General features: G+C 39.7%; 1 protein-coding gene across 1 annotated transcript in view; it reads left to right on the top strand.

The window, feature by feature from the left end:
• Positions 1-17,761, top strand: part of ARHGEF12 (Rho guanine nucleotide exchange factor 12) — a 152,765-nt gene that overhangs the window by 21,078 nt on the left and 113,926 nt on the right. The window contains exon 2 of the mRNA XM_017870478.1: positions 13,063-13,069. Within this exon, the coding sequence (XP_017725967.1) occupies positions 13,063-13,069 (7 nt within the window). The remainder of the gene's footprint in view (positions 1-13,062; positions 13,070-17,761) is intronic.

The raw sequence follows: 17,761 nt of genomic DNA, 5'->3' as shown, positions 1-17,761 counted from the left end.
CATGCTACTCAGGAGGCTGAGGCAAGGAGAATGGGCAATGAACCCGGGAGGCCGGAGCTTGAGTGGAGCTGAAGATCCGGCCACTTGCACTCCAGCCTGGGCGGACAAGAGCGCGAGACTCCGTCTCAAAAAAAAAAAAAAAAAAAAAAAGAAAAAAAAAAGTTACTCCAAAGATGATACCTTCTATTTTGACCTTTCCCACCCTTTATTTACCTATCTAGGAGGTAGTAACCCAACCATTAATCTCTCCATTCAAAATACATTTATTGACTAAAAATTATGTGCTAGGCACTGTAATGTTTTCTACCCATTATTTTACTTAATTCTCATAATTACTCTGTGAGGTCATGGGTTTGGTATATAATCATTCACAGGTGAAGAAAAAGAAAGTTTAAGTAGCATGCCTAGTGAGTGGTAAAACACGGATTTTAGTATGAATCTCTCTGACTTCCCAACCTGTATTGTTTTTTTTTGCTGTTGTTGAGACAGTCACCCTCTGTTGCCCAGGCTGGAGTGCAGTGGCGTGATCTCAGCTCGCTGCAACCTCAGCCTCCTGAGTAGCTGGGACTACAGGCATGTGCCACCATGCCTGGCTAATTTTTGTGTTTTTAGTAGAGACGGGGTTTCACCATGTTGGCTGTGGCTGGTCTTGAACTCCTGACCTCAAGTGATCCGTCTGCCTCGACCTCCCAGTGCTGGGATTACAGGTGTGAGCCACCATGCCTGGCCCCAGCCTGCACTCTTAAACACTATCCTATACTGCCAGTTATGGTCAAAAGTTGAATCAGGTACTGTTTCTGCCTTTTAGGAACTTCGAGTCTAATAGAGGAAGACAGAGAACTAAGTGTACAGGGCACAGTGGAGACTCAAAGGAGAAAAGTCATTACTTTTTGGAGAGATCACAGTTTCATAGAGGAGGTGAACCTGTTTGCTGAATCCTGGAATGTGGGATGTAGTTACTGGACAGGTAAGGGATAGAAGAACAATTCAGGTAAAAGAAACGATCAGGTTTTTTTGAGACAAAGTCTCATTCCATCACCCGGGCTGGATTGCAGTGGCATGATCTTGCCTCACTGCAACCTCCACCTCCTGGGTTCAAGGGATTCTTGTGCCTCAGCCTCCCAAAGTACTGGAATTACAAGCATGTGCCACCGCAGCTGGCTAATTTTTGTATTTTTAGTAGAGACGGGGTTTCACTGTGTTGGCCAGGCTGGTCTTGAACTCCTGACCTCAAGTGATCTGCCCACCTCAGCCTCCCAAAGTGCTGGGATTATGGGTGTGAGCTACCATGCCCAACCAAAATAAGGAATATTAATAAGGACATAGAGGTGAAATAACTCACATTTTCAGTAACTGCATATAGTTGGGTGTGGCTGGAGCATGGAGGTTGGTGATGGACAAAGCAGTTGGTAAAGTTGGAGTAATAGGTGGTACCAGATTATAGAAGGTCTTTTAAGTTATTCTAATGAGTTTGGCTTTTAACCTCTGGATTGTAGGGAGCCACTGAAGGCCTTCAGTCAGAGAGGTAGTCAGCATTATGTTATAAAAGATTCTTTCGGTGGTAGCGTGAAGAAAGGATTAGTCTTGAGCAACATTTTCAGGGGCAGAGAAACCAATAGTGAGACATTTTTCAGTAATCCATATGAAAAATGATATTAATAAATTCCTAAACTGAAGTTGTAACAATATACTTAAAAGCAAAGAGACAAAGTTATTAAGAAGATACTAAGAATACCAGTAGGTGAAAGGTGTGTGGTCAAAGTGTGGGTCTTTCTGGGTTGTATCCTCTGGTGGGTGTTGGTAATACTTAGCAAGATGGGGAATGTAAAAGGGAGAAGGGAGGGTTTTGTTTTGTTCTGTTATTTTTGTTTGGTTGACTGATTAGATGGAAGATGGAGAACAGAACAGACATAGTAAGGGATAGATTTAGTTTAAGTTACTGTATTCGTTGTCTGTTGTGTGATAGATTATCCCAAAACAATAAACTTGCACAATCCACTATGGTAACCACCAGACAAATGTGGCTGTTTACATTTAAATTAGTTAAAATTAAATAAAATTGAAAATTCAGTTCCTCAGTCACACTAGCCACATTTCAAATGTTCAGCAGCCACATGAAGCCAGTGGCTATGATACTGCTGGTTGATCATAGAATGTTTTAAATTATTGCAAAAAGCTCTTTTGGACAGTGCTGCCAAACATTTATCAACTCATAGTTTACTAAGACCAGAAGTCGGTGAGCAACTTTGCTGGGTGGTTCTGCTTCAAGGTTTCTCATGAGGTTGCAGTCAAGGTGTCTGCGACTAGAAGCAAGGCCTTCAGGCATCTGAAGGCTCAACTGCAGCAGTGGGTCCACTTCCAAGGTGACTTACTCATGCTGGGCAAGTGAGTGCTGATTGTTGGTAGGAAGCCCTGGCTCCTCTGTTGGTCGGTGGACTTCTCTATGGGGATGTGTGAGGCAGCTGGTTTTGCCCTGAGTGAGTGGTTTTAGCCAGAAAGGGAGGTAGAAGCCATAATAACTTTTGTGAGCTGACCACAGAAGTCACACTACATCATTTCTATAATCTATTGGTTACACAGGTAAGCACTATTCACTGTGGGAAGAAACTCTACAAGGGCATGAATACCAAGAGTCAATGGGGGCCATTTTGTTTCTTTGAGATAGGGTCTTGCTGTATTGCCCAGGCTGAGGTGCAGTGGTGTGATCATGGCTCACTGCAGCCTCAATCTCCCAGCCTAAAGCGATCTCTCACCTCAGCCTCCCAAGCAGCTGAGACAACAGGCATGCCACCATGCTCAGCTAATTGTATTTTTTTTTTTTTTGGTAGAGATAGGGTTTTGCCATGTTGCCTAGTCTGGCCTCAAACTCCTCAGCTCAAGCGATCCGCCCACCTTGGCCTCCCAAAGTGCTGGGATTACAGGCATAAGCCAGTGTGCCCAGCCTATTGGTGGTCATTTTGGAGGCTTCACACCACAGATACTTATGGAATATCTGGGTACAAGTATCTAGTGGACAACTAAATGTATAGGAATGAGTTCTTAGCTAGTGCTATTATATTTGTGATGGTAGTTGAAGAAATTTGAATAGGTGAAGATCAACAAGGATGAGATTGCACCAGAAAGACAGTTAATATAGTATCTTGGGTCACATGTTTGGGGAGGACAGAAGTACTTTCAAAGGCTGGAGGAACAGCTACAGGGGAGTAGTAGTAGAACAGGCAGGGGGGAGTACATTATAAAGGAAACCTGAAGGGATGAAAGTTGAAAGTAGAATGTAATTAACATTGTTCGGTAGTTAAATAAGAGTGACACTTAACAGTCCTTCTTTCACAAGCTATTTCTTGAATACCTGTGTGGAGAACCAGAGAAAGATTGGTAGATAAATAAGACCGAGTCTCTAGTAACACATAATAGTATCTGAGGAGACAAGTTTGGGAGGGTTTCTTGGAGGAAGGTAATATTTTAAGGTAGAGACTCTTTAAAGGGTAAGGAGGTGAGTTGGGTATTTTAGGGGTGTGGCGGTAGAGATATGGATACTAAAATGGACATTTTAGACTATGTTAGATGTGGAACACTGCTAGGATATGAAGTTTTGTGATGAGGGAAAGTGGTGAGAAAAGAGGCTGGAAGGCCAATTAGAGTAGACTTGAATGCATGCCTGTTAAGGAACTTGCCTTTATCCTGCTGTTTCCCATACTTAAATTTGGATACTACTTTAGTGATTTGCCGTAGGCTTATAACCCCCTAAACTGTAAGTTACTAAACATTTTTCTTTAATATTATTCTTTATTATTTTATTTATATATTTATTTTGAGACAAAGTCCTCACTCTGTCACTCAGACTGGAGTGCACTGATGCGGTCATGGCTTGCTGCAGCCTTGACCTCCCAGGCTCCAGTGATCCTCCCACCTCAGCCTCCCAAGTATCTGGGACCATAAGTGCATACCACCACATTGGATAAGTTTTGTATTTTTTTGTAGAGATGAGGTTTCACCATGTTGCCCCAGGCTGGTCTTGAATTCCTGGGCTCAAGTGATCCTCCTACCTCGCCCTCCCAAAGTGCTGGGAATTCAGGCATGAGCCACTATGCCTGGCCAGTAATATTACTTTTTGAACTTAGAAACCATTTCCAAAGGAAACTTCATTTTGTTATAAATGGAAAACCAGTATTGTTTGCTACACATAGAAGGGAATAGTAGAAAAAATATAAATGATCATTAAATTAAAAAAAATTAGAAGTGGAATGTTGCAATGCATCCTTTGATATAGAAAAATGCCCACTTGGAAATAAGTTCCTCAGTGAGAAGACTATTTTTGGTCAGTTAGCAATAAAAGGGCCTTTACTTGAACAGTGTTTGGTTTCTACCTAAGATGAGATTTTAAGGTCATTAAGACAATTCCATTTTTAAATTTTGATGTTAATAAGCACCAAGAATCACAATTCTCAAGTCTGCATACTTGGAAAGATCATAATACAGTTAATGGTCAACTTTGTCCAACTTTAATTCAAGTACTAACAAAAATTAAGCCCTTTTGTTCCAAGAAGCCATCTAAAGTAATTTATAGCAGGGGTCCCCAACCGCTGGGCCAGGGCTGCACAGCAGGAGGTGAGCTGCCAGGGTGAAAGAGCGTTACTGCCTGAGCTCCACCTCCTGTTGGATTGCTGGGGGTGCCTTAGATTCTCATAGGAGTGCGAAGCCTGTTGTGAACTGCACATGTGAGGGATCTAGGCTGCACACTCCTTAGGAAAATCTAATGCCCAGTGATCTGAGGCGGAACAGTTTCATGCTGAAACTGTTCACTCAAACCCCATCTGTAGAAAATTGTCTTCCACTAAACCCGTCCCTGGTGCCAAAAAGGCTGGGGTCTGCTGATCTATAGAATCTATTCTTCTGAATGTGTCATTTATTGGACGTCTGGAAATGGAGAAGGGATTTTTTTTTTTTTTTCTACTCTTTGTTGCCATCCAGTTTGGGGAAATTCTCACAAAATTTTCAAAATTTCAAGCCTCTTTTACAATTTTCAAAATATTTCCAGTGAGTTTTTCAGAGGAATCCTTAACTGGTCCTTTCAGAGAGGAAAAAAGTCTCCAGCTCACCTACATATCTCATAGTTCTGGTTTCACATTTATCTTGTTCACTTTGTTTTGTACATGGAATACTTAAATTTGTCAGGATAAATTTAGGTTGTTCACATAAGCAGATATATTTGTCAAGATATGCTTATTTGCAGAGCCTGTCTCAGTCATGCACATGATCTCACAAACTGAAGATTTCTTCCAGAAATATTTGAAATTTTTCCTGCAGCTCAAAGGGATGCATGAAGAGTTTTCCACTCTTTTTGCCAAACTCTGTATGTAGCTCCAATTTTGAAGTTACTTTTATAAGGTTTTTAATAAATGGTTTTGAACTGTAATGACTAACAAAAGGCATGTGAATGATAGTGCTAGAGATGCTGCTGCCAAAGTATCAAGAAAGAGTATCGTGCTTGATGTTAAAAAAGAAGCTTTGGAGTGTCTCAAGTTGGCTGAATACATTTAATGAGCTATTAGAGGAAACATGGTAAAGATGGATGGTCATTTAGGAATTCTGAAGTCCTATAATATCAAGGAAGCTAAACATGATCAAATCTTGGAGGAAGTGATCAATATAGAAAGAAGGAGGAGGAGAAGCAATACTTTGGATACTAAGCAGTAGTTTCAATACTAAGTTGAAATTACTTAGCTAACCTCAATTTAATGGACTCACTCCATTTTCGCTGCAGAACATGACTTTTACCCGGTCAGTTAAATGCTTGTGTCTCATGGCTATTTGTACTGTGTCTGAATGCTTCTACTTCTTCCATTTGAATTGTATAATCTCAACCGGTTGTACTTGAATTGGAATTAGATGATTTAGTTAAATATTATGAAAACTGATGAAATCTGAGCACCAAAAAGAAAGTTATTTCTATAAAGAGTGAGCTGTGTTTGCTTTGGAAATAAGAGTAGAGACTTGTCACTGAAAAAAAATTCTGTCAAATTAGACATATATACAAAACAATTATTATTTGAGAAGTATCGTCTAGATTATTATGAATGTCTTTCACTTCTTGCTCCACTCTAAGGAAACTGAAACAGGAAATAAATCATAGCTGATATATTTTAGGATAGTTTATACGAGAAATCTAATGGGACACTCCAATCAACAGACCCTTACTTAAAGAAAAGGCTTTGATCCTACATTGTAAAATTGGCAAATGAATGTACATTTATATAAATTGAAATAAAGTTTAAGGTATATATGAATGTTTTTAAATCATTTCTTGCTTTAACTATTCTTTTCCATTAAATGACCAACCACTGGTACCAATGGATTGGATAAGACAGTTTTTACTGCATGAATAAAGGAGGTTTAAAAAAAAGGATACATGAAATGCCTTCTTTTTGAGACTGCTACAATGACCAAGTTACAAGTATGCTGATTAATTTATCATCCCTGTTTCCAGAAATGTCTTACTTGTATTTCATTTTAATATTTTAAATTTAATAGTTTACATATCCTCTACTAGTGTTGCCTTCTGTTTGTAGCAAGTAATACTGGTTTTCTATTTATAATAGTGAGATAAAATTTCCTTTGGAAAGAAAAGTAATGTTACCTTTAAAGAAAAACATTAAGTGACTAATAATTCGGTGCTTATATGACTGTGGCAAATCATGAAGATAGTATTTTAAGTGTGGGAAACAATTGCTAGCCAGCAAGATAATGTCAAGTTCCTTAATACGAACTCACTTCTTGGCCTTTGTCTGCCTTCTCCAGCTTCATGTCTCGCCACTTTCCCTTACTATGGACTTCATGTTGATCAAGTAGAGGCTCCCCCTCCTCAAAGAGAGTCCCTAGGCCAGATTCAGAAGATGATTGGTAGAGAGGGGATTTTTTAGCTTCTGAAGACAGTGCTTTGGATGGAGGAATATCATGCAACTTAGGACAGTGCTTTGGATGGAGGAATATCATGGAACTTTCGTTTTCCAGCTTTATTGAGCTTTGCCTGTCATATTCACTTTTTTTCAGGGGCTTTTTGGAGATAGGGTCTTTTTTTTTTTTTTTTTTTTTTGAGACAGAGTCTCGCTCTGTCGCCCGGGCTGGAGTGCAGTGGCCAGATCTCAGCTCACTGCAAGCTCCGTCTCCCGGGTTCACGCCATTCTCCTGCCTCAGCCTCCCAAGTAGCTGGGACTACAGGCGCCCGCCACCTCGCCCGGCTAGTTTTTTGTATTTTTTAGTAGAGACGGGGTTTCACCGTGTTAGCCAGGATGGTCTCGATCTCCTGACCTTGTGATCCGCCCGTCTCGGCCTCCCAAAGTGCTGGGATTACAGGCTTGAGCCACCGCGCCCGGCCTGGAGAAAGGGTCTTACTACATTGTCCAGACACAATCATCGTGCACTGCAGCCTTGAAGTCCTGGGCTTAAGTGATCCTCCCATTTCAGCCTCCCAACCAGCTGGAACTACAGGCCGGAGCCACTGTGCCTCTTATTTACTTTTTTGTTCCCAATACCTGGAAGAAGATTAGCAGTCTATAAATATTTAAATAGATGTACGAATAAACAATTCTAAATAAGGGTTATGTTGCTGTAGTGTAAGGCCAAATCTTGGGCACCAAACAACAACAATAAAAATTCACAAAAATCCCTGAGCCTGTCCCATGCTGTACTGGGAGCTTCATCCTTCCTTTTAATTGCAATTTAAGTAACAGTTTACTGCTACAAGAGGGTTGTAGTAAAGCAGAATTTCTTATACTATGCAGGTGGGGATATAAATTGGTTTAAACTTACAGAAAATAATTTGACGATATAGTTCAAAAGCCTAAGAAATGTTTAAACTTTTTGAATTAGTAATGCCAATTTTGGTATATATCTCAACACATTAAGGATATACAGTTTTAGCTGTCAATTTTATACAAAGAGGTCACTCACCATTATTTTAGTAGGGGCAAAGAGGAACCAAAGTAAGTCTGGTGCTTCTGAAGAGGTGGACCTAGAAACTGGGATGACAAGGAACTCCCAGGGGACTGCTGTTAATAAATTATGTCATTTGATAAAATAGATGTAAGCATTAAAGACATTTTCAAGTAAACCTTAGTGAGGAAATCGTTCATGATCTATGAAAAGTGTGAGATAAAACTTCAAATATAATGCCAGTTACATTTTTAAAAAACATTCATATGATGCTTTTAAAAAGACTTCTAGGACATGTACCACTATTTTTTTTGGCCGGGTCCCACTTTGTCGCCTAGGCTTGAGTGCAGTGGGCACAATCACAGCTCACTGTAGCCTCAGCCTCTCAAGTAGCTGAGACTACAGCTACAGGCACACACCACCATGCTCAGCTAATTTTTAAATTTTGTGTAGACATGAGCTCTCACTATGTTGTCCATTCTGGTCTTGAACTTCTGGGCTCAAGTGATTCTCCCACATTGGCCTCCCGAAATGGTGGTGGAATTACAGGCATGAGCCACTGAACCTGGCCTGTACTACTTTTTAACAGTGTTTCTGGGTTGTGAGATTATAGATGATTTTTGTTTTATTCTTCATACTCATCTATTATTTTCTAGGCTTTTAACTATGAATATATATTGCCTTTGTCATGAGAGACACTTTTGCTTTTAAGTGAAAACTCTGTTTAGTTTTTATTTATTTATTTGATCTTTATTTTAATGAAAAGATAACCGTGCTGGTAAGCTAATAGATGATTGGAAGGAATAATTCTTGAGACTAGGAATGCAAATGAAAGACTGTTGGGAGATCTGAGAAGCTCCTGAACTAGGGCAGTGGTGATAGAATTGAAGAGGAATATGGTGATCAGTAAGACATAGGAATAAAGGAAAAAGAGGGATCTAGGATGACTCCCAAGTTTCTGGGTGTTTAAATGTAATACATTTGAGATGAAAGTTTGGCTCTTAAAAAATATTCTCATTTGGGGCATGTTTAAATTTAGTGAGGTCATTAACAACTTCAGGTTCCTCGTATACTTCAATTCTTTAAATTCTCTATGTTGCCGAAGATCCTACTTCTAATTGGTTAAGGTTAACAAGAAGAAATAGATGATATGTCTATGAAGACGTGTTTCTGACATCTGTCACCCTATGGATTGCCAGTTGATAGACCTGGTTGTCTTGATAAGTATTAGCTGACTCCCCACCAGTTTATTTGCACCACTTCTGAAGCAATAAGCTTGGTTGAAAAAGGGCACCTTCCAAGTAGGGAAGGATACTTTTTAGGTCAAATTATAGAAATTTACGTGTATCCCTGTTAGCACTTCCAACACCAACAAAAGAATAGACAGGAAAAATGACCCTGCCAGCTAATTCTGCATTATAAGACTTTGGAGAAAAGGTTCCATTAAAAACAGAAAAGAGTCTGGGCATGGTGGCTCATACCTGTAATCTTAACACTTTAGAAGGTCAAGGTGGGAAGATTGCCTGAGTTCAGGAGTTTGACACCAGCCTGGGCAACATAACAAGACCCTGTCTCTACAGTAAGTAAAAAATTACTAGATGTGGTGGCATATGCCTATGGGCCCAGCTACTTGGGAGGCTGAGGTGGGAGGACTGCTTGAGCCCAGGAGTATCAGGCTGCAGTAAGCCATGATTGTGCTATTGCACTCCAGCTTGGTGACAGAGTGAGATCCTATCTCAAAAAAATAAAACCAGAAAACAAGGAATCTTTCTTGAGGACCCAAATTTGATTTAAATTTAGATGTACTATCTGTTTTGGGAGAGTTACTTTATTATTATTTAGTAGAGACAGGGTCTCACTATGTTGCCCAGGCTGGTCTCCAACTTCTGGCCCCAAGCGGTCCTCCCGCCTTGGCCTCCCAAAGTGCTGGGGTTACAGGCGTGAGCCACCAACCCTGGCCTTAAGTTATTTTTTTGATCTTTTCATGACATGCTGTGGGCAATAAAATAATACAGTGGGTGATCTGTTGTTGCAATTCAAATATGGAGTTCCTTTTTCTTCCACAAAAGTATTAGCTGATTTCTTTCTTTTTCTGACTGTGAGAAACAGGTAAATTAACATGACAGTGGTCTGCCCCAATGTCTAGACTCAGATTTCTTAAGTAATTTTTTTTTTTTTTTTTTTTGAGATGGAGTCTTGCTCTGTCGCCTGGGCTGGAGTGCAGTGGCCGCATCTCAGCTCACTGCAAGCTCCGCCTCCAGGTTTATGCCATTCTCCTGCCTCGGCCTCCGAGTAGCTGGGACTACAGGGACTACAGGCGCCCGCCACCTTGCCTGGCTAGTTTTTTGTATTTTTTAGTAGAGACGGGGTTTCACAGTGTTAGCCAGGATGGTCTCGATCTCCTGACCTCGTGATCCGCCCGTCTCGGCCTCCCAAAGTGCTGGGATTACAGGCTTGAGCCACCGTGCCCGGCCTAGACTCAGATTTCTTAATTTGAACTTTTCCATCTTCTCCACTCCAAGATCACATGACAACATCCAACGTTGGTGGATAGAAATCAAGGCCGGATGGGGTGGCTCACGCCTGTAATCCCAGCACTNTTTTTTTTTTTTTTGAGATGGAGTCTTGCTCTGTCGCCTGGGCTGGAGTGCAGTGGCCGCATCTCAGCTCACTGCAAGCTCCGCCTCCAGGTTTATGCCATTCTCCTGCCTCGGCCTCCGAGTAGCTGGGACTACAGGGACTACAGGCGCCCGCCACCTTGCCTGGCTAGTTTTTTGTATTTTTTAGTAGAGACGGGGTTTCACAGTGTTAGCCAGGATGGTCTCGATCTCCTGACCTCGTGATCCGCCCGTCTCGGCCTCCCAAAGTGCTGGGATTACAGGCTTGAGCCACCGTGCCCGGCCTAGACTCAGATTTCTTAATTTGAACTTTTCCATCTTCTCCACTCCAAGATCACATGACAACATCCAACGTTGGTGGATAGAAATCAAGGCCGGATGGGGTGGCTCACGCCTGTAATCCCAGCACTTTGGGAGGCCAAGGGAGGCGGATTATTTGAGGTCTGGAGTTCGAGACCAGCCTGGCCAACATGATGAAACCCCATCTTTACGAAAAATATAAAAAATTAGCTGGGTGTGGTGGCATGCCAGCTACTCGGGAGGCTGAGGCAGGAGAATCTCTTGAACCCAGGAGGCAGAGGTTGCAGTGAGCTGAGATTGTGTCACTGCACTCCAGCCTGGGTGACAGTGAGACTCCATCTAAAAAAAAAAAAAGAAATAATTAGGAAAACAATAATAAGTCACTGCCACACTGGCAAAGAAGGTTTGAGTAGTTTTAAGAATCTTAGTTGCTGTCCAACAGTCTTATTGCCTCTGATTCTTTTGGTGCTTGCTTACTCAAGTGGGGATCACACAGCATGGGAAGGAAATAGCAGATCTGTGATTCTGTTGTTTACATCTCAGAATTGTAGTATGTGAATAGTTTTGAAATTTTTCTTACAGTTTTGGGAGAAATTTGTTAGTGGAAGTTTTAAGGATTATAGGGCAGCACAAAATAATTTCTGTTTAGATGCTTTTAATAAAAAAAAATCTGTTAGGATACTTTTTCTTTTTTTTTCTTTTTTACTTTTTCTTTTTTTTTTCTTTTTTATTGTTTTTTGAGATGGAGTCTCACTCTGTTGCCCAGGCTGGAGTACAGTGGCGTGATCTTGGCTCACTGCCATCTCTGCCTCCTGGGTTTAAGCAATTCTCCTGCCTCAGCCTCCTGAGTAGCTGGGATTACAGGCGCACGCCACCATGCCTGGCTAATTTTTGTATTTTTAGTAGAGACGGGGTTTCACCACGTTGGCCAGGCTGGTCTCAAATTCCTGACCTCATGATCTGTCCACCTTGGCCTCCCAAAGTACTGGGATTACAGGCGTGAGCCACCACGCCCAGCCTAGAATACTTTTTGAGTGATAAAATAGCTGAGTGCAATGGCTCATGCCTGTAATCCCAATACTTTGGGAGGCTGAGGCAAGAGGATTGCTTAAGGTCGGGTGTTTGAGACTAGCCCTGGCAACGTAGTGAGACCCTGTCTCTACAAAGTAATTTCACAATTAGCTGAGAGTAGTGGCACACACCTGTAGTTCCAGCTGTTTGGGAGGCTGAGTTGGGAGGATTGCTTGAGCCTGGGAGGTCAAGGCTGCAGTGAGCTTTGATTGTGCCACTGCACCCCAGCCTGGGTGACAGAGCAAGACCTCGTCTCAAAAATAAATAAATAAAAGATAAAATAAGACCGAAAGATTTCATTATGAGATAGAGAAGAAAACTTATATGGAATTTAAGATAATATTCTTATGTTTGAGTGGCCTCTTTTTTTGAGTCTCACTCTATTGCTTTGGCTGGGCCACAGCGGCATGGTCCTGGCTCACTGCAGCCTGAACCTCCTGGGCTCAAGCAATCCTCCTGCCTCATTGTCCATACTGTCTATCTATCTCCATGATAACATCATCTTATATCATGACTGCTGACTAAAATCCTTAGTAGCTGGCACATGCTACATGTACAGGCACATGCTACAATGTCTGGCTAATTTTTTAATTCGTTTGTAGAGACGGGTGTCTCCCTATGTTGCCGAGGCTGGTCTCAAACACCAGGCCTTGAGATCCTCCCACCTTGGCACTCCAAAGTGCTGGGATTACAGGCGTGAGCCACCACGCCTGGCCTGAGTAGGCTTTTTATTAAAGGGAATTGGCATTTGTTTATTACCTGGTATGTTGTAAGTATCAGGCTATGTACTTACCTCACTTAATCCTGACAGCATTCCTATAAAGCAGATACTTAAAAATTATTTGTGAGGAAATTAAGGTTCAGTGACTTTCAGTAAACTTGCTCGTGGTCACACAGTCCATTGAGTGCTTGTGCCAGGTTTTGATCTCAGTCTGACCAATACCAAAACTCATTTTTTCTATGTATGTTTCCCTTTTAGAAAGATTTTCTTTTTTTAATTTTAATTTTAATTTTTTAACTTGTAGATTCAGGGGTACGTGTGCAGGTTTGTTATATAGGTAAACTCTTGTCATGGGGTTTGTTGTACAGATTATTTTGTCATCCAGTTACTAAGCCTAGTACCCAAAAGTTACTTTTTCTGTCCCCTCCCTCCTTTCACCCTCCACCCTCAAATAGGCCCCAGTGTCTGTTGTTCCTAGAAAGATTTCATAAGTAACTAAAGTACTATATTCTCAAATCTTTTTTTTTTTTTTTTTTTTTTCTGTGACAAGGTCTTACTCTGTCCCCTAGGCTGGAGTGCAGTGGCGTGATCTCAGCTCACTGCAGCCTCTGCCTCCAGGGTTCAAACAATTCTCCCACCTCAGCCTCCTGAGTAGCTGGGACTACAGGCGCACGCCATCACGCCTGGCTAATTTTTATATTTTTAGTAGAGATGGGGTTTCACCATGTTGGCCAGCCTGGTCTTGAGCTCCTGACCTCAAGTAATCTGCCTGCCTCGGCCTCCCAAAGTGCTGGGATTATAGGTGTGAGCCATCCCACTTGGCTAGATCTTTTGTTTGTAATTGAAAACTTACAATAAATTTCAGAGATAAAGGAGAGCTATTTCAGAACTGGTATTTATCAGTAAGTTTTAGAGAGTTAAAGTCAGTGAACTGGTGGTATAAGCCATTTAATCATTATGTTTATCATTTTATAGAGACTGATCGGAGTAATGCAGTTTCAACAGAAGTAGTCTGGGGTATACAAGAATTTTATTCTTTAAGCTAATTAATTCTAAATTTAAAAAAAGGAAAAAACCTGAGAAACTTACTCTCTCGGTGTTACTACACAGAAGTCTCAATGTAGCTGCAACATCTGATTTTTAAATTTTGTTTTTTTTTGTCTTATACTTGGAATATTTGGCAATAAAGTAAAAGAAAATAATATAATGTACATCCATGTACCTACTACTTAGCATTATCTTTTGGGGACGAGGTAAACAAATAAAATTAGAGATGAAATCAAGGCTCTCCTGGGTATTTTCCCCGATCCAGTTCTCTTCTGCCCCTTTCCAGAAGTAAACATCATAGTAAATTTGGTGTTTGTTGCTCCCATGCATGTTTTTATACTTTGGCTATATGTTATGTATCTTCAGACATTATGGAAATTTTTGCAGATTTTTAAATTGCCTAACATTTGAATTCATATTATATATTCAGCAATGTGTTTTATTAACAAAATATCAATGAAAATTACTAATTATAAGTGTTGCTATTAATAATGAATGTTAATAAAATATGAATATGATATGAGGTAGGGATTGAGTTTTATTCTTCCATGTGGAGAATCAGTTGTCTTGCCCCATTCATTGTGCAGTCTGTCTTTTCCTTACTGACGGGCAGCACTATCCTTGTCATACATAATGTTTCCATTGTTTGTAGGTTTCTGAACTTTCTAATCTTTTCCTCTGGTTTGACTGTTTCTGTACCAACACCAAACTGTCCAGATTACTTTAGCTTCATAAGCAAAGTAGGTCCCCTTACCTTGTTTTTCTTCTTCAAAATTTTCATTGCTATTCTTAGCTTTTTCTTTTCTCACATGAATTTTGGGATCAGCTTGTCAGGTTCCTTTAAAAGTTTTATTTTTTTTTAACATTGTAATTGCATTGACTATTTAGTTTGGAGAAAATAGACATATTTATGATATTGTTTTCCTATACATGAATGTGGTTTTTCCTTAGACATTCCAGATATTCCCTTATGGTCTTCAATAGTAATTTATAATTGTATCCAAAAGTCTTAAAACTTTTTAAGCTAAGCTTATTTCTAGGAACTTTATGATTTTCTCTGCTTTTAGAATGGTTGGTCAGTCTCTTTCCCTCTCCTCCTCCCTCACTTATTCTTTTCCTTCCTGTTTCTTCCTTCCCATCCCCCATTCCAATCTCCTTTCATTTTTTTTTTCTCTCTCTCTTTCCCTCTGCCCTTCCCTCCCTTCCTTATCACCTTTTAATTTTATATTGTCTTGGCTGACAGTTCTATTTAAGGTAGTGTGTTATAGAGAAAAGTATATGGAACTTAGAGTCAAAATTGCTGGAAATGAGTCCGCGCTTCGTCCTTCAAGAATTATATGATAATTAAGTCAACTTTTCTGAGCCTAGTTCTCCTAATCTGTAAAAGGAGAATAGTATTTACTTTTATACTGTCTACCTCACAGAATCAAGTGAGATATGTGCGTGAGTTTTTTCCTAATTAAAATTTAGTGCTAAAAGAGTTCTTTCTAGGGGAAAAAATGCCGATTTCCCCCAACTAAAAGTATAGACATTTATTAAAACTAAATCTTCAGGGCCAGGAGCGGTGGCTCACGCTTGTAATCCCAGCACTTTGGGAGGCCGAAGCAGGCAGATCACCTGAGGTCGGGAGTTTGAGACCAGCCTGACCAACATGGAGAAACCCTGTCTCTACTAAAAATACAAAATTAGCTGGGCGTGGTGGCGCATGCCTGTAATCCCTGCTACTCGGGAGGCTGAGGCAGGAAATTGCTTGAACCCGGGAGGCGGAGGTTGCTGTGAGCTGAGATCGCGCCACTGCACTCCAGCCTGGATAACGAGAGAACCTCCGTCTCAAAAAACAAAAAACTGTGTCTTTAAAGAAGAATACCTTAAGACATAAACTTATTATTTTGACTCTTAAAGATCATAACGCTTATACCCCACTTCCTGAAAAAGGATGTGAAATGATTTATAGTAAAGGCACATGAATATACACTCACCTCAATTAAAGATGTTAAAAATAGAATATCAAGTTATTACAGTGAGATGAGTGCAAATATAATTATGAGGGCTAATACAGCCATTGTGATTAAGCCTTTCTGCTTTCACGATGCTGTGGGAATAAGGTAAATATGATTTGGTTCTATTGGTGCATGTATTTCCTCCTTTGAGACAAACCTAATTTTACTCCCATTAAATTAAAAAAATACTGTTCACTAAGGTTTCAAGACAAGATTGGGAACAATATCTGCTACGACAGTTTCATAAGTGAAAGAGCACTTTTTCAAATGGTGTTTTGAATGACCATTACTAAAAATCTAAGGGGAAAACAGAAAGCAGCACTCTCCAAAACTGATTATTTGGAAAACTAAGCCAAGATTATTTAGATAGCTTATGATCTAATTTGTAAGGCACCGAGTTGGTTTATAACCTAGAGCAGTGATGCTTTCAACATTTTTGCGTTAACAAATATGAACTTTTGAATACTAAAATTTTTGGTGATACGCTGAAGGCCACTAAAACTTCCAAGGGAACATTAGATAAAGTAATAGTAACTATAAGGTAACCACTAGTACAGTAAAAATGCCTTATAGTTACAAATGAATCCAAAACGATCTCTATTTTACTTACCACTATTAGCACTGCAGTCTGAGTTTGATTAGAACTGTTTACTCTCTAATCTCCTCTGATCTTTTTTTTTTTTTAAATTCAGGAACCAAAATATATGTTCTAATATAGATCTACCATCTTTAACATTGGCTTGAAATTATTTAATGCCTCTGGATTGTAGTTATTTGTGCTTCACTACACACTGTCATATACTGGCCCAGTACAAAGTTCTTTCTGACAAGGCTTTCTACCAGTGTGTTATTAACTAGTTTGGTTTATATAATTCAGTTCTGCTCTCAAATACATCTAGGCAAGTAACCAAAGGAGTCCTTGGTTAACTTTCTGCATTTGAAAGATGTATTTATGGAAGACTGAAGCTTATTTTTTATATGGTAAAGCAGGTGCTCAGTTTTTATGGGGCTTTTTTCCCTACAATTTTTCAACGTTTTGTAGAAAGCAGGCAGGATTTTTGATAAGATAGGCCTGAGTTCAGATCCAGGCTCTACCATTTGTTAGCTGAACAACCTTGGAAAAGTTATATAGCTTCTCTACCTTAGCTTTTGTCTCTTTATCCCCAATGTCTCTTATCATGTCTACTTCATAGGACTTCAGATATGAAGTTTTTAAAAATTATCAAACTGTAACTTACTGATAATTTTCTGCTTAAGGGCACTCTAACTGAGGAACCTACCCCTAGAATTAAAAATAAATGCACAAAATAAGCTATTAATAATAAATGTTGAAAAGAGCTATTCAGTATTACCAGTATAATCTAAACTCAAACAAGATGTTTTTCTTAGAAGTAATCTTTTCTAAGCATAACAATGCTTTAAAATAACTATTATATAAAATTTCTGACATAGATAAAATTAGAATAGCTTAATGAACCTTCACTGACCTGTTATCAGCTTTAGTAATAAAATACAGTTTAGATTAATCCTTTTCAACCATACAAGATATAAAGTGACAAGGTCCCTCCCTTCTCCCAGTTGTTTAATATGATTTACCTGAGCTAGCCACCATTAACTTTCTTTACAAAAATGAAATCACCCCATAGGTGCTGTTTTGTAGCTTGCCATTTTCATTTAACAATATAGTTTTTAAAATATGTTTTATTTCCATGTGAGTACCTATGTTCTGTGGCTATACGACATTCTGTTCTCTATAATGTTCTATATAATATGCTGGGAGCAAAACACAAAGAGTAAAATGAGGGATGTTTGTTTTAAACTACTGCTGTGTTCCCAACGCCTATAACAGTGCCTGCACATAATAGATTCTCAATACATTATTTGGTGAATGAATTAACATCTAGTTAGAAAATGTATTTCTAACTTGGAAATGTATTTCTATTATTGGTATAATATTCTATTTTATAATCGTATAATGATTTATTTAACTAGCAGAATAATGATGGGTGGTAGGACTTTGGGTTTTTTCATCTTTCTGTTTTTTCCCCCTTGTATGTTCCCCCCCCCCCCCC

This window comes from Rhinopithecus bieti, unplaced genomic scaffold (genome assembly GCF_001698545.2).
Source record: "Rhinopithecus bieti isolate Rb0 unplaced genomic scaffold, ASM169854v2 scaffold_5002, whole genome shotgun sequence".
Classification (NCBI taxonomy): domain Eukaryota; kingdom Metazoa; phylum Chordata; class Mammalia; order Primates; family Cercopithecidae; genus Rhinopithecus; species Rhinopithecus bieti.
This window is presented reverse-complemented; position numbering and strand designations above follow the sequence as displayed.